The sequence below is a fragment of the Tetrao urogallus genome (genome assembly GCF_951394365.1).
Source record: "Tetrao urogallus genome assembly, chromosome: 1".
NCBI lineage: Eukaryota > Metazoa > Chordata > Aves > Galliformes > Phasianidae > Tetrao > Tetrao urogallus.
Window position 1 is genome coordinate 181,919,925 of NC_136813.1, and position 25,302 is coordinate 181,945,226.

Consider the following 25,302-nt stretch of genomic DNA (forward strand, 5'->3'; position numbering starts at 1 on the left):
AAAGTAATGCTCTTTTTTGTCCCACTGAGCAATAGAAACGGAGTGGAAAGAACTATCTAGCTCATCATCTAGTCCAGCTTCCTGCTATCACAATGTTTTTTGTAAGTGAACAGCACAGAAACCTTTTCAGTGGAGACATAAACAAAGAACGCACTGTGTATCTGAGCCTCTTCATTATCTCTGTCACTGGGTCACCTCTTCCAGCATTTTTACTGATTTTACACGCTATGATTACACTTGTTCTTTGACTGAGATACCGTATTATCTTGTCTGCTGACTGACTAATATACTTGAGAGCATTTCCTCCGTTGCTGTTCTGGTTGTTTCACCTTTCATGCTTGTATGACTGTTGTCATACATGACTCCGTTGGCTGCACTGATGCCTCTCCATTGGTCTGGTGACAACTACTCCACAGACACCTGAAATTACATGCCTGAATATGGATTTGACTTCCACCATTTGTTTTTGTGCTTAGTTCATTAATAAAAATTAAACAGAAGAGCTACTGCAAGGCTTTCCACTCATCCCTTCAGTTCAGAAACTATTCTTTTAGTATAATTGCTTATCCACTTTCTTGACATTCCTCTTTATATTGTGTTAAGAACTGTCTTCTCCAGGCTAACATGGAAGTGCCTCAGTTACAAGTGTCAATCAGTAAACTATCCAGCTGAAATCTAGATTGATTAAACGTGTCATTAGTTAGGTAGAAAAAATCAGTTATCAAGTTAGTCTGTTGCAAACAACCATTGTTTTTTTGCATTATGTCTCAGTCTACCACCGTCCTGGTAGTTAATTCTCTTTAATTGAAAATATGCTGTAAAGTCTTGCTGATTTTTTTTTCTCCATTTTTAAAAGCTAAATAATTCATTCAATATGACATGTTCTTACTCCAGCAACCCATGCTTTGTAGATTTACTAAAAATCTCTACTACCATATGCTAGCTATTTCAATATTCCTAAATGTACAGTGGTCAAGTACTCCTAACTGTATAAGTGATTACATTTCCTCTGATATATCTTTAGAGCTTAGTTCTCTATGATTCTGGCATTTTTTTGTCATCAAAAGAGATTGTTAGATAAGCTGAATTTTGCCTTTTCTTGCAGGAGCTGATTTTCAATAGATCATACTCACAAAGAAAATTACCTATACTTAAAGTCAAATGACACTTCTGGGCCTTGCAATAGACAGCAAATCATTGGTTAATATGACTTTGTTATGGAAAACATGCCTTGTTTTTTTTTTTTTTTTTTTTTTCCTTTAGTAAGCTATATTGGAACCTCATGGTTTGTGCCAGATTGGAAGAAATGAACAGGTTTGCAGGCAGAGGAGTCAAGCCAAGTCTAAATTAGTCTTTTACACAGTTTACTCTTACTTCCACCCAATGTAATTCATCTGAATATCCTATGTCCTATCAGATTCACTGTAAAGAGATTTTTAGCTTGAAGTCAATATTTCTGAATTTATAATACAAGTATCTTGTGCAAGAATAATCCCTGCCCTCCTTTACTTTTCTGCATGTGTGCACTAGAAAAATAACTTTAGGTTTTCCTGTTAGTAAATTTACTGCCTTTTAATAATTATAGCCTCTTGCTTATTTCTTTTCCCTTGTGTAAAAGAATGCTCTTTAAAATAATCATTTGTCCTACAAGAGACAAAACCAATTCTCTCTGCTACATTATAAAACCAACTGACTCCCCATGAATTTAAGAGTGGTATAGGAAAAGCTGCTATCTAATGATTGCTGCACAATGAGGATGACAAAGAGCACTGAGAAATTGTGCTTTTTGGTTCCCGACAGAGAATTTGCTTCAAATGTAAAGGCACCAGAACAGATTACTACTGAACAATAGTGAGATCTTGTAGGTGCAGATGTGATTATCAACTCCCAGGTACATTTTCTATGCTGTATTCACTTGAATTCCAATGTGCATTACACATTGATAAGTGTACTTGCAATTGTTTCTAAAATGCGTGTTGAGAAAATATATTTTTGGCAATGATTAATTCATTTTCTGTATGAGTCAAGTTGCACAAATGCCAAATGATTTTTACAGTGATAAAGCCGGTATTTGAAGCTATGCTGTAAGTGTTGAGAAGAATTTTTTGTTTTAATTAAAACTCATCTACACTGCAATTAAAGCAAAGATGAAGAGCTTGGCTGTAGTAATTCTACAGTCTCCTGGATGTTTCCTCTTCATATTTATAGAGAGGAAAAGCTAGTAAATATACATACCATCATAAAAATAATAATAATAATAATTTTTTTTTTAAGCATTCAAACCTATTCAACCTATAAACTCTACTGGGGTATGCAAAATCAACCCCAAATCATATTTAACTTAGGAGCCCTATGCAAGCTGCGTGGGGCTAGAATAGACTTCAGAGGGATTGTCAAAACAGCCTTCTTTGTACGAGATGTTGTGTTTTAACTGTTCACTTAAGATTACATCAGGAAATGAAACACTGCTGTTTTTCAATCACATCCATTGCCACTGTACAAGACCAACGTTGATTCAAACACCAGAGAAAGCTTTTTTTGAAATATTTTGCTTTTACGTTTTTATAGAATAAGATATAAGTAGGTAGCAAGGAATGTTTGGTCTGCATAATAAATCAGTTCTGTCCTTTAGCAAATGATAGATTTAATTTCATTTTTTGCACAAAGTAATGCTTAAGATAAATTTTGGACACGAGCTATGGAGAATTATTAAGTTAAAGGGTGAACACTACCATGTGAAAGCAGATGTAAAACACTAAAACACACACAAAGACTTGCTGAGGAAAAATAAATCCTTCTTGCTGAATATACAGACCTACTGTATAAAAAGATTAAGACTTAGCATTCTATTACACTGCAAAACTCATACAAAGATGAAATGGTGACTGGCCAGCCGTGACTGGCCACAATCTAGAGAAATGATTAAAAAACAAGAATTACTCAAACATAAAATGAAGGACAATTAGTTTACAGGACAATGAAGACTGAATAATACTTGCCAGAGGAATCCACTCGAAAACCAGTCCTGGGCAGCACTTGTTCTGAATAGGAAAATGGGGAATCAAAGATGAAATAAATTTCTCAATTTATTTAAAGATGCAGCATCACTTTTTCTGCTGTATTTTGAATTACCAAAGGGCAATTTGCAATTTTTATTGCACATCTTTTTCCTCTTCCCCTCCTTCCTGATTTTATAGATAGTATATGTTCCTGCTACATGTAGAACTCTGTCCATTTCTAAGTGAAGTGAAATAGACGGCATGATGGTAGCATTCTTTTAACAGAAGATTGTTTATGATGAAGATAAAACTGTTAATGTATTTATAATTATGGAATTTAGTGACAATATTTGTGCTTATTCAAGCACAGCAATAAAATGAAAGATTTAATGGCTGTGTTTAAATGACTTGATCATTGCTTCTATCCAACTCAACCGCAAACTGTCTTTTATCACCATGAAGAACAAGATTTTGCCAGGGGCCAATAAAAACGGTTGTATGCAAAGGCAAATACAGGTGAATTCACTTTTCATGCAGGTAGTTTCAAGGTAGCTGCATTTTGCATACAGGGCACTAATCATTAGTTTGTTTTCACATACAGCTACCTTGCTGGCATGAGAGGAGTCAGGAACAAATGCATAGCTAAATTCACTGTCACATTTCTTTTGATGATTTTGACATGCTGTAACAGACTATGTGTTATGATCCCTGCATTATCCAAAATGGAATGGAAAACATCCTTGACCAGAAGTTATTTGCATTGGCCTACTGAGAGTAAACAAGTAAATAAAGCCCTAGCATGTTCATATGACTCTAAATTAAAATATCATTACCAGTCATATTGCCCCCAAAATAAAGATAGATGCTACCAAATGCCTTATTTCTTTATTTTTTGGTAAATGTATTTACATGATTGACATGATCTGCTCTTGGTTTCTGTTTCAGAAGACTGATACCCTGCTTACCTAAGGTCTAGAGAATCGAGTGGACAGAAACACGCCTTTGATTATTGTGCTCCTGTTATATTTGTATTCGCCTGTTGTGTCATAAGTTGCGTCATGTGGGACATAGTGTTTTAGTTTCTAGGTGGTTGAATGTCTTTACTTCAGAGGTGAAAAGTAGTTTCTTCACATGCTTTAGATTTTATAAACTGATTAGATATATCTCAAATGAGAAGTGCTATCTAAATGTAAATTATTCCACCAGTACAACTCTTGAAAAACAGCACCTTGGACACAGATGCTGCTCCACTGCAAACTTGGAGAAATGATTCTTTTTACTCACATCTTTTCAATGATTTTAATGTACAGAAAGCAATTTCATCTTGATAGTCTCAATAAGCTGAGCACCCAACCCTTTTCTGTTGGTCACCCAGCTAGAATTACTCTTCTGAGCTGCTCTAAGATTGGTTCATTCTGTTTTTGGTTCTGCTTCCAGGCACACTTAGACTTGGCCTCAAGAAGCAAAGTGAAAGAAGAAAAAATGTGCTCAAATTGTGACAAACTGAGGAACAACTTGTTAAGATAGTAACTTTTTTTTTGGTCAGTTAGCAGTATCATTTGGTAAGCTTCTGACTGTACTCAAGCAAAAGTGCCTGTCAATAAGCTAGTTTCTTTCAGAGATGCTGTCATTAAGTCTTACCCGGCTTTTGATCCAACATGGGTATCTTTTCTCTGAAGAATCTCATGTAGAGTCTCTTGGTGTTACTTGTCATTACTACTCATAATCTACCATTCAACATCTAGCATTTGCTATTGTTGCAATTTAGAAATTCACACATATGAAACTTGTTATTTTGCTATGCTGAGCTGTTGAATCAAGCCTAAAAGTTCTTAAACATATGACTGCCAGAAAGATAAATCAAAGTGCAGACCTTCATTTTTTGTAAACACAGCAAAGCTGCGTTCCAATTAGGAGGAATCTGCTACCAGCAGTAGGGTCTAGGATCTTTGTAATTCTTTCTGGCACTTCGAAAAATAGAACATCATCTTTAAATGTCTGGGCTCATGTGACAGGCAAGCTGTTAGGAACTTGTAAAAAAAGTCAAAAGAGGGATGAGATCCGAAGAACATTTAACATAAAATAAGAAGTTTTATTGGCAACATCTGCCCATGTCAAATGCAGGTTACAGGTAGTTCTTTCCAAAACTCACGTAATTCCAGGCTCAAAGACCCTGGATTTCAAGACAAGCAGAAGGACCACTGGTTCCCAGCCAGGCAGAATGCGTACCATTTCTACACATCCTGATGTCTTCTATCTGCTAAGAACAAACTGAACTGGTAATTTTACGAAATGCTGACAGATTCTAGCAAGATCTTTTTTATAAAAACCTGTGAATTACTTTTTATAGGCAACTAACCTTTATGTATGGCAGTTTAAAACCTTCCATTTACTTCCTGTTCCATCAGTAAGTGCATTTTGACATTTTCTAATATTTGACTACATAAAATGTTCTGTCTCCACCTTTCAGGAAATGTGGCAGCAGAAGGCATGTTTGGAGAGGGCAGCACAAAGAGACCAGCTGCCCACCACCACAACTATGAACAGATCTTTTAAATGCATGCAGACAGCGCTGCAAATATAGAATGATTACGATTTGTGCAAGTCTTAATGAGGGAGATGAGAGAAGGGAGATGAGGGAGTCTGGGTAGAGGATTCACCAGTATGAGAAGAGCCTCTCCAGTGCCCTCCCTGTCCATATCCTACATCTTTTACTTCTGCAAAATTAAAGCATAATGAGAAGAATGAGTTCTTTTTTCATAATGTCTCAAGGCATCTATATTAACTGATTTTTTCCTCTCTTTTGCCTTTTTGCGTTTCTTGTAGATGTCATCTCAATAGATTAAAAAACCACAATCTCAATTTTTTTTTTATCTCAATGGTTTAAAAAAACACAATCATAGACTATTACCCATTTACTCAGCATCTGTGCAGACTGAAGCAGACATCAAAACATTTCTGAAATGAATCTGCCTATCTCCAAGTGATCCAGTTCTGGTAATTTCAGGGGAAAGCTTTGGATAATAGGAACCTCCAATAGCATCCTACACACACAGCCTGTCTTTCCCATGCAAATATGTCTTTTCCTTTCCTCTGTCTTTCGGAGCAGCAGTGATGGCTGCAGAGCCCTGCCTGCTGCTGCATGGAAAGGGCGCAGAAGGGCAAAAGAAGAGGTGTTTTTGTTGGGACAGACTGTTTCAGCAGCAGCAGCTCCAAACGCTGTTTTGCTGCTGATACTTTGCATGCTGGAGTAGATGGCAGTGCAAAAGGAAGTTCTGAATTGTGAGGCTGTTTACTGCTTGTATGGCCATCCCCTGCTTTACTTCAGCCCATCTGCTCCCTGTTGGATTCACCTGCTGTAAAATGTTCTTGAAAATTTCCACTTGCTGTGGCTCTACAGGTTCTCTAAGAAATCCCTAGAAGTAGTTACAAAATATCCTTACATCTAAATGCTTTTATAATCTTTATCAAATGTAGCATGCTGCAGTTTTATCCCACTGCTTCTTAGCTGGGTAGACAAGGAGAACTTCTTACTGCTCTTTTCTTCTGTAGTAACTTTTATACTTGAAGATTTCTTCTACATTCCCTTTTCATCGGTTAATCCAGTTCTCTCAATAAACTGCATAAAATGAAATGGAGATTCAGACTTGCAAGCTCAAACAGTGGCTAAAATGCCAGTCACCTGTGAGATTACTTCACTATCACTTCTAGGAAAGGAGTGAATTCACAATAAATAGAAAGAAAGTTTGCTTGATTTGTTTAGTTCTGGTTTCTTTTCCTTATACAAAGTGGTTAAGAGCGGCTTCCATTCTCTCTAGAGTTGGTCACCTCACCTGAACCAAAAGTCTTACATTCCTGTTATTCATCTGTCTATAGGAGGAGATAACAAAGTTTCTAATTTGGTAAGGTCTTGTTTCTAGAGGTAGGGAGATTTGTAGTATCTTTTATTAGGCCAGCTGTTATTCTGGAAATAAAAGACAAGGTATTGGCTGTAGAATTGCCTCTATTAGAAGTCATTTCTAAGCTTCCTAGATCTTATTTCTAAACATCATAATATAAAGTGAAATTTCTAGGAACTTCTAGACACTTAGAAGCAAGGAGAAATACTACTTTACTCATAGCTAACTCCAAGTCAAGCACACAGTTATATAAGGAATTCTTACTTTTCTCTGGACAAGCACATGACACACTGGTTGGGAAAGATTTGTGGTACACCAAGATTTTGTCCAGATCAGATGAAGGGTAAGTTTATTATTAGAAGATGGGATAGTAAAAAGCTTGCAGGTTTGGATTACTGTTTAATTTAAAACAATTTACAGAATCTCAATGTGATGTGAAAAAGTGATTAAGTATTCATAGTTTCGAAACTGAAATCATAAATAAGTATTTATGAAAATGAAATAAACTAAAAACCAGCCACATTCCTGAAATGAAAGTGATGTTTCAGCATCTCAGTTCTACCCATGCTTTAGGTAAATGAGAGTTTTACAAATGAACAGGATGAATATGATCACATAATGCTGCCCTTTCCAAATGTGGGCAAGGAGCAGACTGAAGCTGCACACAGGTGATGCTGTTCCCATTGGTCTCATGCCCTGCTCTGCAGAAGATGGTAATGTGCGACCAAGTTCCAACACTTGCAAGTCAGTAAGTACTTAAACTAGTATTTTGACTTCTAATGTGCACCCTATTACTTTACAGATGAAAATCTATTTGTACACCTCTTAATAAACTGTAAATTGTTTGAGAGAAAGGAATACTGCATCTTTAATACTGCAATCAATTGTAAAACTGACACTTCAGATTAGTGTAGGTCATTTGGGATCTACTTTATAATCCAGCAATCAAAAGCACTCTACATCCACAGTACTGTGATGATGGTATTCTTGTAATTCCATTTGAAAATGCTTTTGGTTTCACTGTCAGTTCTTATAACCAACAAATCCATTTTGCCATGGTGAGTAACTCTTTCTGCAGAGATGAACAACATGAAATTATTTGAAGTTGGTCTGCTAAATTTCCTTTCCTTTCATTAATAGTAAATTCTTACAAAAAAAAAAATTGCATTCATTTAGTAATATGAAGTCTTAATCTTTTTCTAGCTCTTAATCTCTTGCTTGGGGTAGAAACAGATGTAAGGAAAACAACAACTCGTCCTGTCTGGAAATTACTCAGAGAAATTATCTTTCTACAACCCAGTTGTTCATACTCTAGGTCAAGAACCAGTTTGATGCTACTACACAATAATCAGTAAATTAGTCTATTATTTACTAAGTGAAGGCAGGCATATGTCACTGAGGCAGGAACTGCTGAGCAGAGAGGCTGAGTGATTTGGCAAACTGAGCACAAGGAAAATTTCAAACTAGAACCCTTCACCCATACATTCATATTTCTATAACACATCAGATTACTATGTATTAAACACTATCACAGAACAATGAATTACACTGATTAGTTTCCTGCACTAAAGGTAATCAAAAATGGAAACAAATAAGAGGATTTTTTTTTTGGGGGGGGGGGGGGGGGAAGGGGGCTGGTGAGAGGCAGAAATACTGTCTGAAAAAATGGTCCTAAGAGTGATGTGAAAAATTTCCTTCAAATTTTTAAGAGTGTTGGACTTCAGCCAACAAGCACCAAGTAGAAAATTCTGGTTTGATGTAGGCTGTGCCATAGACCCTCTCAGGTGATAATGCATTCGGTTCTATAGACTCCATCTTTTTAAAATGTTCTATGAGTATCAGAGTTAGAAAACTCTGATGGCCTTAGTACTTTCCTGCAAAAATGGTATTTTCAAGGTTACACATTATTGATCTGTATAACACTGTGTGAAAAATCTTTCCTATTGCTGACACCTGAAATTGTATTTGTTTTGAATTTCTAAAATTATATTTCAGAGGAAAGGCAGACTGGGAATTTGTATTAAAATGCCTGATGTGACCCTTAGTAAAAGTCATTCATAAGTTTCTATAAGAAAACAGTCTTATTTTATAAAGGCTAATAACAAATTATGCTAATACATTTACTATCTATAGGCTTCACTGTTGTTGGTGGACTTTGATTTTTGGTTGCTTTCCAGTTTATCAGAAGAAAAAGGAGTTACAGTACATAAGACAGATGGTAAATTTGAAAAGAACTTGGGAAATTCATGATTCCATGGTGAGGAGAGAAATTAACATGGGACAGAAGGGATCTTTGTTCTTCTAAAGATGGAGCTGTAATTGTCCAGAATTCACTTTTAATGAGAGCTTATCACTAGCTCATCTTGTTCTTCCTACTGGCATTTCTGTGTCACATTGCCACTCCTGTACTACAACACTGACTGAAAGAGAAATGTAACCTAATTACTATGAAGAAATGTTTCATTTTGCTGTTTTCTTTAGAGAAACATGAAGCCAAATTTATATTACACATTTTATAATGGGAGATTATAGCATTATGATTCCCAGCAGCTTTGTGTCCCCTATCTGAGTGATGTCTGCCTATGTAGGCTTCTGGACAAAGTCAGTTTTTGACTGCGTATTTAAAAAAACATCATTCCATACAAGTAATAAAATAAGGAAAATCTTTGAAGGCAAAAATTTTAAATTCAGGAGAGTAAGTTCTGCAGCGCTCATTATAGCTCTAACAAGTGGTTCACATGGACTCACAGTTTGTTTTATTAACATGAAATTCCTGATCTGATGTGTCATATTTGATTTTCCTCCTGATAATGAGGCATGATTATCCTCAGAGTCACAGGGCTGTCACACTGCAAGAGTTTTCGTAAGGAGAAAGAAGTTAAAGGATTTGTCTTTAAGACATCTAAATTGTATATTTGGATGGAAAAAACGAAAAATAGTCCAATTATTTGAGCAAAGATTCTCCTCCATTTCTAAGTCTGGTGGAAAATGCTGACAGCAGAGAGCTGCATAGGTTTTCATTAATGGGGAGAAGAAAAAAAAAAGCAGAAGAGATGTAGCTGCAGAAAGGAGTGAGAAAGAAGTAAAAAAGCAATTTCCATTCTTTTACTTTCAGACAGCTATTTTTGAAGATGTGACTTCATCAATCTTGGGAAATACTTTATGCTCCTTTTTGGCTATTTTGAGCTGTTGAACAGAGCTGATGGCAGGTGACAGCAGAGGAAGGTGGCAGCTGATGGGTAAGAGCTGACAGGCAACAGCTAACAGGTGACAAAAAATTTTCCAAGGAGCTACAACTTACAAAATACTGTTGCACTCCAGTTTTCTAATTATGCATCATTTGATTTATCTCAGATCCATATTGCCAGAACAGCCTCTACAAAATCATTTCAGGTTTTGTAGAGGTCCTTCGTAACTCATGCGTGATCATTAAAAATTGAAACGTCCCTACTGCACAGGGTCATGCAGACCCTTCATATACCTGGGGTGGAGAAACACTTCTGTAGAATGAAAATGATTTTGTTTTGTGGTGACTTCATGCTTGGAGACTCTCTCCTGCTATCAGTAGGTAAGGGTGAGCATATCTAGCGGACAGAGCAAAAGCTTGTGATAAGAGTTCTTGGTTCTAGCTCTTGCTCAGCTTTGAGTCACGTCACTTGTGCTCACACCACCACACTGTGATGCACAATGCACCCATCTCCTTGATGGGGAAGCAGGAAGCTTTGATGTGGTCCTGGGGAGTGCTGATTGCAGTGAGATCCTCTGATAAGCCGATCCATAGAGATTCAGAGCTATAGCGGTATGAAAGGGAACTGTTTAATAACAGCCCCCCAGTGAAGGGAACCAAAATCCAGCACCACTTTTTCTGAATTTTCTAGGTCATGATTGTTCACTTTCTTGTGCTATTTTTAGGAGACAAATCTCTTTCTTTTCAGCTCTTGCCAAGAGATAAGGCAAGCTTTCTTTGAGATAAGGAGGATTTGAAAAAATACCGAAGGCTGAACTTTTCCTGTGCGCTTAAAGACAACCAGCGTGACACAGCCACATGGCAGGAAACTACGTGTGTATTATCTTGGAACTTGGAATTATCTTGCCTCCCATATACTCAATTTGGATGACAACTTCTTGACTCAGTAATGGATTTCCTGCCTGTTTTTTTTTCTCTCACTTCAGGAAATGCTAGCACTATGTAAAGAACCAAATCAAAATAAGACAACAAACAAACACAAAACAAAACAAAAACCAACAAAAGCAGTGGCGTGACAAACTGAATTTGCGGATGTGCTGATGGCATTTATGAAACAAAAAAGTCAGGGACATGAAAGATACTTGAAAGCAATTGCTTATGACCAAGGGATATGAATAAATGCAGAAGAGAGACTGGTTGGGAATAGTGGAATCAAAGTATTGTGGAGAAGTTTTTAGCATGTCTGTCAGAAGAGAAGAGGTTAAAGCTTTCAGGGTTAGCTGGAATATCAGGACACTTAGAAATCTGAGAGGAGCACTTACTGCAGTCTTGCTTTCATCCCTCACTTTCTTGTTCTGGGCCTAGGATTTTCATGATTTTAATTCTTATTTTGTCTAGGTTGCCAGTTTCCATTTCCCTCTTGGACAGAACTCAAATACAGTTATATCATCTGAACACAGGTTTTAATATAATTCCAACCTATGAATTATCCATTCTTCCTCTGGCATAACATGTGCTCCTGTACAAAGTAGATTGTACCAATCAAAGACTGGAGTTCATGTTGGTCAAGGAAGCAAACAGAAAACTCATAGAAGGCACCCACGAATGATAATGAATCACTTCATTCTTTTATTGAATGGTGCAATATATCTTCTGGTGTAGTGTGTCATTGGCTCGGGTTGTAAGCTAATCTTTGTCCTTGACATCAGGTCTATATTCCCACAGTCCTATGAAGGGCAAACATTGACTGAGCCTATTTGCTTTCATTAATATTTACGGAAATTTTATAGGTAAGGAAATATTTATATCGAGGATCAATACCAAAGAAGGTGCAATATAAATATTTCATATATAAATATGACATATGCAATTTTTTCTTAATTGTCTTTCAAATATATTTCTTTTGGTATAGGAAATCTGTATTTTTCCACTCTTGATGGCTTTAACCGCACAGGAGAGCTGTGACCTTGTTGAATGGAAAGTTCAGATTTTTGCTTAAATGCTTCACATATAGAAACTATCCACATGTGAAGCAATTATTTACAAAGGGTTTTCCTTTCCTTAAAGCAATAAACAAAGACAAAAGTGTTTTCAGTAGAGAGGATTAAAACCCTTGCTGACTATGAAATACTTCTTTCATTTGTCTTTATAGTTCCAAATCTCAACACTGTGGAATGGCATTTCTGCTCTGGCAAATCTTTATAATCTTTATATTTATCTATAGTCTATCTGTATATCTATAAAAGACACTGAAACAGTTCATGATCAAAGATCAAGCATTTTTTATAGTTTTTATAGTTTTTATGTAGTGGTTTTATAGTTTTTATAGGGGGTCTGCTGTAAGTCCACAGATCCATATTTAAGGTAAATAAAATAAATGGTATTGCTGAATAATGCCACTAATTTGTTTTAGCACTTAGATTTTAACTTTGGAACTTCATTATAAGGACTTATTGAAAGAACGGAAAAAAAAAAAAAGTAAAAAGGAAGAAGAATCTGGACTGTGAAAAGTGAATTTTAAGGTGACAATTTCTATTCAAGGAAGTTCCCCTTACATGGATGCTTACACGGTGGGGAAAGATGGTGACACTTGTCATAGTAGCAAACAATAGAGGAATGTGAGATGCAGTTTAGATACTAGAGTTAAAATTAGTTTAGAGTTGGTGTAAAATGAACTCTTATTTTCCTGCAGTGTTGAAGACTGGAAATACCAAAACCAAACAGGAGGTGCTGAATTTGTAACTAAAGAATTAAGGACAAGGTACTGAGAAACCTCAGTGAGATATCCTTGTGGAGGACAACAGTATATTTCCTTCTTTTCCTTTACCATTTTGCACCTCCCAGATCATGGATCATGATAGATTAGGGCTCATCTAAAATAAATAAGTTTATTTGCTGTAGAGCAATATTTCATGTGCAATTAATAAAGCAATTTGGGTTATCAGATAAAGTAATTTATAAAACAAATTGAAAGGTGATGTGTGCAAGTAAAAACTGCAGTGAAGAAACTCCCAATTTTGAAAAAAATGTTCTTTATGGGAAGGAATACATGAGTTTAACCCCTTTTATTCTTGTTGTGGAAAATATGTGGTATATTATTTAAAAACAAAGTTAAATCAAGATAGGCATGTTGATAGCTCAGTACTGTTTTATAACTATGAATTTCTTTCTAACTATCATAGACAATGTCATAACTTGTCACAGCCATTTTTATCAAATGAAAGAAAGTGGAAATTTCTTCTATAAATGTAGATCTGAAAGCAAATGTGACAACTATATTGATAATTTCACATCCTCTTATTTGTAAATCATAAAGAAAACTAGCACATCAAAATAGAGTGGCATATATACTATTCACTAAGGACTTCCATTAAAACGAGGAGAATGGAAATATTAGGAAGCAAAACTAAATCTAGGAAGATCTTGGAAAATATGCAAGTGCAGATTTTTTGAAATGCCCTATATTAATTGGGATTATAGTTTCTTCCATTAAATCACAAAAGTTAATTAAGGAGAATTGCGTCAGTGATGGCACATTCATAGGAAAAAAAATAAAATCTTAAATGGCCAGCAGGATGAACTGGATTTTCACTTACGCCTACTTTCATAAATAGCTCTTGATTTCTCATACAGCTCATATGGGTCAGGTTTCCGTGGATCAAAGGCCTCTGTTGAATCGGGAAATGAACTCCTGTGAAGAGTGGGTGGGTAGGGAATATTCTGTGGCAGAGCTGGAGCAGATAGGCTTGTCTGAGGGCTGCCTTGATTCTCCCATCGTTCCATCACCTGGAATAAAAAGACAGAGAATAAAGCTGTTTTGCAAAAACTGCAAGTGCCACAAGACAGTGATTTCAGAAGAAGATAAGGCATTCTGTTAATTATCAAATCCCCTCACTGTCTTTCTAGAGGAAAGATGTGCATTGTACTGCTTTAAAATTACTTGGTTGAATTTGTCATTTGTCTCTCATGGGAAGGCGTGATCTTTCTCAGATAATATGATCCTATGTGGATTAAGACCCAGCACTACCCTGCAGCATGTGGAATGTCTCTTACAGAATGCCCTGAGTTACTGGAAAGCGCTCTACTGAAGTCAAAATTTGTGTGACTGTGAAGGCAAAAACTATCAGATTCAGTGGAATACATAACTGAGGAGAGTGCTTAACAAAGAAGTGCCCAGGCTGAATTGCAACTGAATGATCTTAATGTCATACCTTTTGAGAATGCATGAAGATACCTAACTCCAATGGGAGAAATAAATATATTACTGCAACTGCAAATAAAATTTACAGCTTCACGTGAAGAATATATAATCTCCACATGCAAAATTATTAGAGCAGATATTTGAGTAGCTAGTTGAATGATACAATACAGAACAAGGTGAGCTTTACTCTGATGCAGATTTTCTCATTACTTGTGGTTTCTTTCTTCTAACAAAAATTACACTGTTGTCATCCAACCACGTTCCCAAGCACAGGATAAGTTTTTCTGTTCTTCCAGACCAGACTCCTGTGAAAAGTACACAGGAGTGTATTGTCTATTCATCAAAGCTACCTCAATTCAAGCTTTCTTGAAGACTGCCTTTATTGGTTTCTGAAGCACACCAATCTAGAAGGGAGATAATATGCACTGTGCAAAGACAACTCAGGGATACTGGGGATTTCTATTTTTGAAGGAGCTGGCTAGTAATTAAATTCCATTAGCAAATATGTTTGAAAAGATTAAGTTAAACAAAACACAAACGTTTATCCCAGGCAATGAATATTTGACTTTGCCTGTTACCCTGCTGCAGCAAAGGCTAGCAGAGGCTCCAGAATAGTGTATTCTTTCATATGGTCCAACAATCAGTTAATTCCACAAAAAAATTACTCTCAGAAGCAAACTGAAATGTAATTAAGTATCACCAGCTTCTAGTATTCATCAGCAGTGCTTTGTCAAAGATGACTGCAAGTCCACAGAAAGTCTGCTCTGTAAATTGTGATTATCCTTCAGCTCCAGTTCCTTGTTTTCAGAAGGTATTTGGCTCAGCAGGTGAGCTTTACTCAGGCTTTTTCAACAACTATTGTGCGGACTAACAATGCTTGAGAGTCTTTATGAAGAATATGCCGAATAACTATCACTCAGCACATCCCAAAGTGTCTAACACTGTTAACTTCACATTTTGAAAGAGAATTCAAATATTGGCCATTTTCAGTTGTTGAGTACCTCATTTATACTTCAAGCTACATTTCTGCCAGAGTTTTTGAGGAAAGTAGGTCTGGTTCATCAGAAACTGAAGAAAAGGAAGGTGTTTCAGTAAATAACAGATGACTCACATACTTGCATGTATTGGATATAATATTTAAATGGAGAAGGGGCAGTATTAATGCTAATGAAGAAAAGGAATAGTGTATTCCAATCTTACCAACATTGTTCAAGAAAGAGGTGGTGTGTAAGATATAAAAGAAAAGTGTCTAGAATGTGATACCAGAGACGCTCTGGGTGAGTATATCCTGTGCAATAAAGTGCAATATACTTGAGTTATCATCGAAATAACTTCAGTGCAGGAAGGTACCCAATGTACACTCTTTTGCAGAGCAATAAATGCATCCTATATTGAATAAATTAGCTTGAGTGGCAACCCACATGAAAATCACAATAATACTTCTGATAGTGCCTCCAGCTCTAAAGGAATTATCTAAGATATACATAAACATATACGCAGGATATAATTATATTGTGGAAGTGTAAATTCAAAGGTTTCCAGAAACAAATTTGATTATGACCCAATGCTTAAGCTGGGGTCAGTACAAATTCCTAATATAATAACAGAGAAAAACATTTAGGGTTTGCCTTCAGTAAGGAAAATGAAAAAAAAACACAACTCAATGAACCAAACTACCTATCATCACTGTGAAGAGGAAAGATGGAAAACCCAAAGTAGAAGAAAAAGTTTCCTAGTTTTTAGGAGAATAGCAGAGTAATAGAACAAACACTTACCTGTTTCAAAATATGAAACTGAATAAAATTAAAATACTTAAAGAAGATTTTTAAAGAGAGAGAGGAAAACAATTAGCTTTGATGAACGAACTTTTCCCTGGAGGAAGGACAAGAAATGAGATCAATTCACAAAGTTCTACTGGGTCTCACACATTTAATTCTTGTTTGCTGGTTTCTGATCTCCAAATCTCTATCTCTACTGCTTTGCTATGGGTAATACTGCTAACAAAAATAGTTCCACATGCAGATAAAGATAAGAGGAATTATGCTTCCCAAACTCACATCAATTAGTTAAGCAGTCACATAAAGTTTGGCAACGAGAGTCACCATGATGCTAATATACAGATAAGGCACACTTGAAACTGTGTAAACATGATGTTGTATGCAGTGCATGAAATCTAAATTGGGTAATGATTTGGTGACATTACTCAATTACAATTTGAGCAATGATTTGAACCAAATCATTGTAGTTGCAATAAACATGCCACTATCCAATACGAATGGATGTGAATTTGTGCAGTTTTAGCATTAAAATACCCTAACACAAAACCAAGAAAGCTACAAAAAATTAACTCTAGACATACTAATGTGAAAAAGAGTAAAAATTACTCTCAAAATGTCAATCTTAATCCACTTGTAAATAGAAATTTGCATGTTTTCTACTCCAAAGAAATGGCCAACAAGACTGGCCTTAGTGATGGTGCTTCCTGCTGCCTCCTCCAGACTCCAATTTTTGAGCCACTATCTTTTTGGTTCCTGTCATCCATCCTAAAGCTCCTTTCTCCAAACAGCACTCGGGAAAGTCCAAGTGCATAGATCTGCAGAGCTTATTAACAAGGCCACCCCTGATGCTGTGTCTCACCTAGAGTTGGGATACTGCTGAGAGGTGTCTCACGAGCTGGGAACAGGTGGGTTAGATGAAAGTCTACACAAATTTGCTTTGAATGATAGTCATCTTACGAACTCAATGTGTATAATTTTGAAAGGGAACTTACAGGCTTTGGAGTTTTCCATGGAGAAAAGAAACCTGAAATAAACAAAAAATAACATTAGCAGATTTTTCTGGCGCTTAAAGGATAGAGGCTCAGTGGTGCCTTTGCTCCCATTCTCACACGTCTGCTGACAATACTGACATATTAAAAAACTTTGTACACACACAGGAAGAAATTACAATCCACAGGGGGTAATTTCTAAGAAAAATACATGTATATATATACATGTAAATATATGTATATATGTAAACACACATATATATATATGTGGAGCCATTGAGATCATTGCCATATTTTACAAACAGCATGGAAATTAAAAGAATTAAACAGAAGAACTTCCAATTTTCTTGGTGGACATTGGACAAGACACCAAATGACCTAATAGTAATGTGTCAAATGCAAGCACACCTTTAAGAAGAAGCAATTCAGAACTTCATATTAAAAGAAATAAATCTAATAGAGACTGTTTTAGAGGCAATTGTTTAGAGAATTGTTTCATCCATCTAGGCAAGACAGTGAAGTCTTGGAGAAGTTGTTTGTGTCTTCTGATATCGTTCTATTTCTTTTGCCATTAGCAAGTGGTCACACACGTCCATCTCTTCTAAACAACTACTTACTTCCTTTGTTATCTACTGACTGATACCTACTGTACCACAGAATGGCTTGGGTTGGAAGGGACATCAAGGATCATCAAACTCCAACTCCCACACTGCAGGCAGGGTCATCAGCCTCTGCATTTAATACTAGACCAGGCTGCCCAGGGCCCCATCCAACCTAGCCTTGAAACTATTATTTCTACTGTACTTCTATTTGAAGCTACTACTTCTACTGTAGCTTACAAATGTTTAAAACTCCAGATATGTCATTTTTCATAAAAGAAGATAATTTGAAATACTAATTGTAAACACTATTTATCTCTTACACAGCACAACATTCAAAAAGTTAAACACACCAAGAATTAAATAAAAACAAGCATTTCAAAGGAATATTGGGGCATATTTTCTAAAATGCATGTTTTCCACATAGCCTTCATAAAAAACAAAGCAAAACAAAAAAAACCCCTCATTCTCATTTTAACAACAGGTAAAAAAAAAACCTGTGAGATTCCTAAGATTGAAAGCTCATGACAAATAGTTGGGTCAGAAACACAAATGTTGAAGGATCTAAACTAAGACCTCCCAGAAGAAGGCTGGTCTTTCATTCCAAAAAATGAATTAAGAGTAGTATGGACTTCATTATTTCATTTTCTAAGGTGAATTTAGAAAAACAATTAAAGTCACAAGGAAACTAGGAAAAGTATCTTTCTACAAATGAAAAACAAAAGTAATAGGGTTTGTAAATAACATTTAACATTCCTGGAATTCTGCGATAATTAGGTAATGAGTGCTTTGCAGACAAATACTGGCTGTTTTGTAACAAGTTGACAGTGTTTTTAAATAAAAAGTATATTGTGAAAAGTAATCCTGGAAATTTTTATGTTCACTGACTGCCATGTCTAGATAGAAACTTCTTTATTAAAGAGTAGACATATTTCTTCCCATCTGCAAATTCAAGCTGAGATAACAGATATCCTGTATAGATCTGGCTTGTGTGTCACCAACACCTGTAGTAGAAACAACCTTGACATCTTGAATGGCAGAAATTCAAAATTTTTTGTACCTGTTGTTGTTCTGTACAGCTAACGAGACTGAAAGTTAAAGAACATTTTTCCCTTGAAAGCTAAAAATAAAACTTGAAACTCGCAGGACGTCTGCAGAAAGATGCCTCAAATCAACTTACACTGATTTGGTGTTTAAGGAATATTTGTAGAGGTAGCCTTCCCTGCCCAGTGATACTGCTGCATGTCCCATAGCTTATCATCAGCAAAAATTACTCCAGGTCAGATTGAAATGTTTTATTCCCCTGTTTACTTACTGTCTCTACTTAAAAATTTATGCTGCTGGACTTATCATATTTTTACTTGATAGTAAAAATTTCTGATAAGTATTTATAAACCAGATAATGACATACTGCAACATAAAATTGATAACATTTACACTCAAAACAAAGAAAAGGCAATGTTTATTCACACAGGATGAAATTATATTAAGAGAACTAATGGGTCTAGAGTGCCATGAAGGGAAAAGATCCAATGAGAATTAAAAGAAGTACTGGATATCCATATGAGTACAAATGCACATCGGAAAGTTGAAACCTCTAGAGATAACATACCTTGAAACTGATATTAAAATTAATTCTTCAGATTTCAATGCATATATTAGATCAAGGCCCCATGTAAGATGAGACAGTCAGGCACTTGCCAAACACTAGGTGCTAGACACAAGCTCTAGTTCCATAATGTTCTTTCTATCTTACGTGTATTTCATGACAGTTCTAATTTTCCTGAAGTAGCACGTCTCCTCAGATGAACAGTATATCTTTTTCCTAATCTAAACAGAAGTGCCCTTCAGTCATTTTATTCAACATACGCTGATTATGGATAATAGATGTGAACCATAAATGCCCCAAATTATAACTGATATATCAATACATATGGCTACTGCTGCAAATGAAAAAATTCAAGAGTATAAATGCATATGGAATACACTGTAAGCATAACAGAAATTTCACATGGAAAAGAATAAAAACAAGATGTACTTTCCTTTGGGGTCTGTAAGCTCCCTTCTTTCACCTTTTAATATTATTCTACAGAACTACAGAACTGATTCCTGTATATGTTGAAAAATGAGGCTTGGAAGCTTATCTGAAGAATACATCCTAATGATTTGCATACTTAACCATGTTGGCCTTCTGCAGCCAGATATACAGCTGGCAGTGAGAAGCAGTAGATTTGCACTTGGTTTGGCCTCACTTCTCAGTACTGCTTTTTTCCTTGGTTCCATTTCCTGCCGTGTTTTCTCCAAAAGAGATGGTGGGACCCTGCCTGGATGGCAGCTCTTGGCAGATACACATCAATCCATTACTGATTTAGAGACAAGACTGAGAATTGTTGTCCAAAAAGTACAGCTTTCAATTTCTCAAGTATTCACACAGTACTAATGTTACTCAACCTTTTCACCAGCTTGCATTTAACTACATGCACACACAGGATAAGCTCTTATAACCTCCTTAATCCATTCCCAAATTTCTACTTCCCTCTCCAACTCCCAAACCTCAATAGTCCAACTTCACAGGATGCCTTCTAGAAAAAATAGAATAGCTGAGAACATTATATATACATACATGTATATACACACATATAAACACATACAGAAACATATACTTTAAAATTTGAAATAATAAAAGTCAACTTAGAGCCACCTAAATGTACTTCACACAATTGATTCTTCCCATAGGGCATTTCCCGCTCACCCACGTGTCTGAGAGCCATTCCTTCTCATCATCGCTTTCCTTCATAAGCTGCATCACTTTCTGAATTACACCACATTGCTTTATTCATTTTAAATGAAACTGTAATTACATCCACTATCATGCAGTGAAATGTGATGTAATGTGTAACCATGTGATGATAAAATATGTAACTTCCCATACTTCTCCAAATTTACTTTTCAGTAAATGATGATTTATTTTCAAATAACAGCTACTTAAACTACACTACGATACAGCAGCTGTTGGCCAGCATCTCTTTATAAAAACGTTAATGGCTTCATTTTAAATAAATAAGTTGAGGAAGCAGTAATATGGTTTTTAAAAATCAGGATTACATTTCCTTGCAAAGCAGTGTGGAAATAATATTTCTGACATTCAATTATTAATTATATTTACCACCTTTCAAATTGAGCTTCTCTGCAAATCAGAGCAGGGAACTGGTATTACTGTACTAAGTAACACCAGTAACAGAAAACAGATATTGAATTTTAATGCTTTTGGGGGAAAATATATATAATATTTCTTCCCTCAGATCAAGGAAAATTCTAGTTTTAGGCTGCTGTATTTCTTTTTTTTTTTTTTTTAATGAAACTCTCCTATAGGAAAAAACAAATCACATTTACTGTCTTTATTTCTTTCTATATACAAATTCAAGCATGCTTTTATGATGAAATATGATTATGAATTTCATATATGTTTTACTTCCAACTCAGTAAGTATTCATTGCAGCAAAGTTCGGTTTGCCAAAAGACTCAGACAAGGCTTAGAACATTTGCAAGATATAATCATACCTTGATTTCTTTATTTCGTTAAAAGTACTATGTTTGGCATCAGTCCAAACATCAGCAATACAAAACAAGCCTATGGTTTTTAGTCTGCTGCCCTGTGCATGACTTTTGCTAACTTTTCATCTCCATTTTCTTCCACCAGACAAAGCAAGTTTCCTCACTACTTTGTATTGATTCCTGGAAAACTTGAGGCCTTGTTAAGTCACAAGTAACCAATGTAAGTGTCACTTAGCCACAGGACCTTTAAGGATGTTCATCTCTGAGGCAGACATGTAATTAAACTGAAGCCTGTGAACACCTTGATTTCTGCAGCGATGGCATGTGGTAATGCCGCAGAGAGGAACTTAGCAGTGTCAAAAACAAGACCTTTTCATCCAAAGCAGTATTCAGGGCACGTCATCTTCCCTCCACATCGCCTGTCTCGCTGATGATACAGTGAGAGTTTTGCCCATTAGCTTTCACTGGGCTTCTTGTACATTTTTTTCCTTCTTTCTTTTCTTTTCTTTTTTTTTTTTTTTTTTTTTGTTGTTGTTGTTGTGTGTGCTAAAAGCCTTGCTGCATATGGCTTTCTGAGCCAAGCTATCCCAAGCACTACACACTACACAGACCTTTCTCATATAGATGTTTGGAAGTCAATGAACAGATGGCTGATGAGCACTCCCTGAGCATTAACTTACTCCACAGACATCAAAGTCCCAGTGACAACACTTCAGCTAAAGTTTTCCTCCCTATAAAAGTTTCTGTATAAATTTACTGTCACAGTAGATTTTTTTCCATGCTTTTCCTTTCTTTTACTGAGATTGGTGAGAGTTGCCCACAGCATGCCTTAATTACAGAGGTTCCAATAACCTGTTATTTTTAAATGGGTATGACAGTACATGACTACTCCAAGAGCTGAGATCCTGGTACACATGTTTAGCAGGATGCAAGGAACCATTTCTTGTCATTTCTGTGATACCTGACCCCTCCTCCTGTATGCTTATATTTTATTGATCTGTGCTTGGTACATGGATTAGGTGCACAGAACTTGAGCTACAATTGGGCTCGCTTCTTAAGACAAAATATTTTCAGACTAATATTCAAAAAGAACTTCTGGGAGAGAAAATGGGTTTCTCATGAACCTCAAAGTCATAACACTAATGCAATTATTCAAATATTTTCCCCTATTCAGGTAAACAAACCCTGTCAAGGAGAACAAGTACATTCAATTAATTTGTACGCTATCGTAAACAAAGCCTAAAAGGAAACAATAACTTAAAATAGATGGAAATTGTCAACACAAGTAGGTGTTTGAAATGATCGTATCATAATTAAAGCATCAGGTGATGTGTAGGGAGGGGCAATTAGTGGCTCAGATTCTAATAAAAACAATCATTATTACACTTTTTTTTCCCCTCAAAGGTTTGTCTTTTTTGAATAGCTGTAAGCATCAGGCTCTTACTCAAGCAGTAAGATAAAAAATATTTACCTTGAAATAAAGAGTAGGTGTAAGAAAACAGGGAGATCTAGCTCCTCAAACATAGTTAGCTAGTCCAGATGTCAGATGTACCTCAGAGTGTGCCACGCTGTGGAGGATCCATTTGGTCTTTGATCAGAGTTAGGCTGTTGATGCAATGAGTCAAAAACCAACACAGCCCACACTGGGGAGGGGGGTAGGGGGAGATATTAACAAAGCATCAGATTTCACTGGGTACTCAATGCTATATATGATTAAATCTACAGTCTTTTGACATCAGCTGGCTTCCCCCTACAGTGGCCTACGTACTGGCAGCATGACACATAACTGACATAGCACTGTGCAATGCTGAAACAAAGGCTGGCCACAGCCACCAGTTTATAACAAATGCAGGTCCAGATTAATAAAACTGTGAACTACACCTGTTTTCTTTAGTGCTATTTACATATGCCCGGATGTTTTAAATTAGCTTTGCCTAAAAGAGACACAATGACAGAAACTGATCACAAGTCCAGGTGTGGCAGCACTAATAGAAGCAGTGCTCCACCAGAAATCAGCAGCTTTTCCACTCTCTTTGGCCTATTAAACTCATAAATAGTGACTCTGAGGAACGAATGTGTTTCCTGACCACAGAAAATCACTCTATTAAGGTGCAAGGAAAAGAGCAAACATAGCCCACAGGAAGTTCAGCTGAGTCTTTAGAACACTTCAGGGCAGCATCTTCTCTGGCTGGTGTCCAGGTAATTTGGGGGCAACGTGAGTACAATGCCGTATTTCATCCTTTCAAGCTTCTGCATTTTTTAATGAGTAGCACAAAGCGTAAGACAGTGAGGTTTATCAGAAATGATGTGGCAGAAGAGGGGCACATTGGGAAATTAAACTGGATCTCATCTCATTGAGATCTATAGAACTGATACGAAAACTTAATTGACTGTGAGACCAGACACTAAATCAATAATCATCTTTTTATACATAAGGAACGCTTTTTGTGCTGTTCATAAAATCTCACTGACCTTGTTATGTCAAGCAACAATTTCTTGATAACATTCGGTTAATCACAAATAATTAGAGAAAGGACAGCTATTCAAAGTGCTTGCTGTTTAAGCTCTGACCCTCACCGGTCACCAGCATCTATGAGAATTTCCTTTAAAATACACCAGAGAATCTTAAGCTACCACTAAGTTTTTGTTTTCATGAATAGCAAAGAGTCTTTGTTAGCAAGAATGCAGCCATCAGAAAAGGTCAGCAGCTGGCATAGTAATGAGTTAATTTACATTCTAATGGACATAAATCTATTTATTTTGCTTGTCTCATGCAGCTCTGTGAATTGCTTATCGGTCAGAGACTTAAAATAATTTCTGAAACTAAAAAGCCCCAACAGACCAAATATTGTCTCCTGATTAATCTGGAAGTGAAGCAGATAATTTCTGCGTCATAGCTAAAACAACAAGAGGCAAATGCAACACTTTTGGTGAGAATTTTTGACGATTAAGTATACTAGAGGCAGGAAAAAATGATAAAAATTTACAATAATTTCTGGAAATTAGAAGTATATATTTGAAACAAGCATCTTTTTATGTGGTCAGCAAGAACTGATTACTTTCCACAGATTATATTTTATAGTAAGCACAGAACATCACACTGGGTGATAAGACTGTAAGAACTTTTCTGGTACCTATTATCAGAACAATGTTATGTTTCCTTGTTGATAGAAAACCACATTATCTGAAGGGCAGCTATGTCTCAGAACAGAGAAGATGTTGCTACAATACAATTCAGAACAGATTTTATTGGGACAACTTAACCTGAAATGGGAAAAGACATTTTTACAGAACAGAGAAAAACCTCTGTCTCTTGCATTTTGTTAAAGAAGATTCCACTAAAAGTTCAAATCCCTTAATCCATTTTCTGCTTTGTGGTTTGCAACTGCAATTAGCACTGGATGAAATGTTATTTTTCTCACTGAAGTGTATAATAGGTGCACTTTTTGTAAACACTACCCCAGTTAGCTACAGTCTACATTCTTTGGTACTAACACATGAAGTCTTGAGAAAGAGATCTCAGAGGTTTGCTTGCAGGTTGTATATTCTCCTGACATCTTGAAAAGGTCAAGAGGATTTTTCTGTACATACAAGCAAAAGAACCTTTTGCTTGGCAGAAGGAAATTTCCTCAGAAGTGTCTCCAGTTTTGCTCAGGTGTATACTTCAACGACTGCTGCCAAAACCTATTCCAACTTCACACATCCAAGCCAGGCTAAGGATTACAGTTTCTGCCATACTGTTCTAATGCTGTACAAACTAGCAATGCAAATAATGCCCTTTCTTGAGCAAACATATTGTGGCAAGCAGCTATCCTTGACCAGAGCAAGGTGAAATGATTTGTATATGACACATATGTTGGATCAGCAAGATAATTTAGAATATAAATAGCTCTACCAAATCTTGGCAGCTTCTAGATTGGACTGTGAGTTTTGCCATTCCCCTAAAGACTCTACGTACTTGCTATGAACAAGTCTGACAGTTCAGCTTGACTTCACCAGAAGCTAATTTAAGCTGCAAAACTAACTTTTCAGGACTGCAGCACTGCATTTTCAGAGTTCTCTTGACAGACAGAAACTTTGTCTAACTATGCCACT

The 25,302-nt window shown here is 36.2% G+C and overlaps 1 protein-coding gene across 3 annotated transcripts in view; it reads right to left on the minus strand.

Moving 5' to 3' along the window:
• Positions 1–25,302, minus strand: part of MAGI2 (membrane associated guanylate kinase, WW and PDZ domain containing 2) — a gene marked incomplete at both ends in the record, with an annotated part of 716,521 nt that overhangs the window by 70,260 nt on the left and 620,959 nt on the right. For 2 of the 3 annotated variants that reach the window (XM_079534499.1, XM_079534498.1), the window contains 3 exons: positions 3,000–3,041; positions 13,682–13,871; positions 17,057–17,088. In XM_079534499.1, the coding sequence (XP_079390625.1) occupies positions 3,000–3,041; positions 13,682–13,871; positions 17,057–17,088 (264 nt within the window). The remainder of the gene's footprint in view (positions 1–2,999; positions 3,042–13,681; positions 13,872–17,056; positions 17,089–25,302) is intronic. The other variant, XM_079534500.1, reaches the window with a different exon arrangement.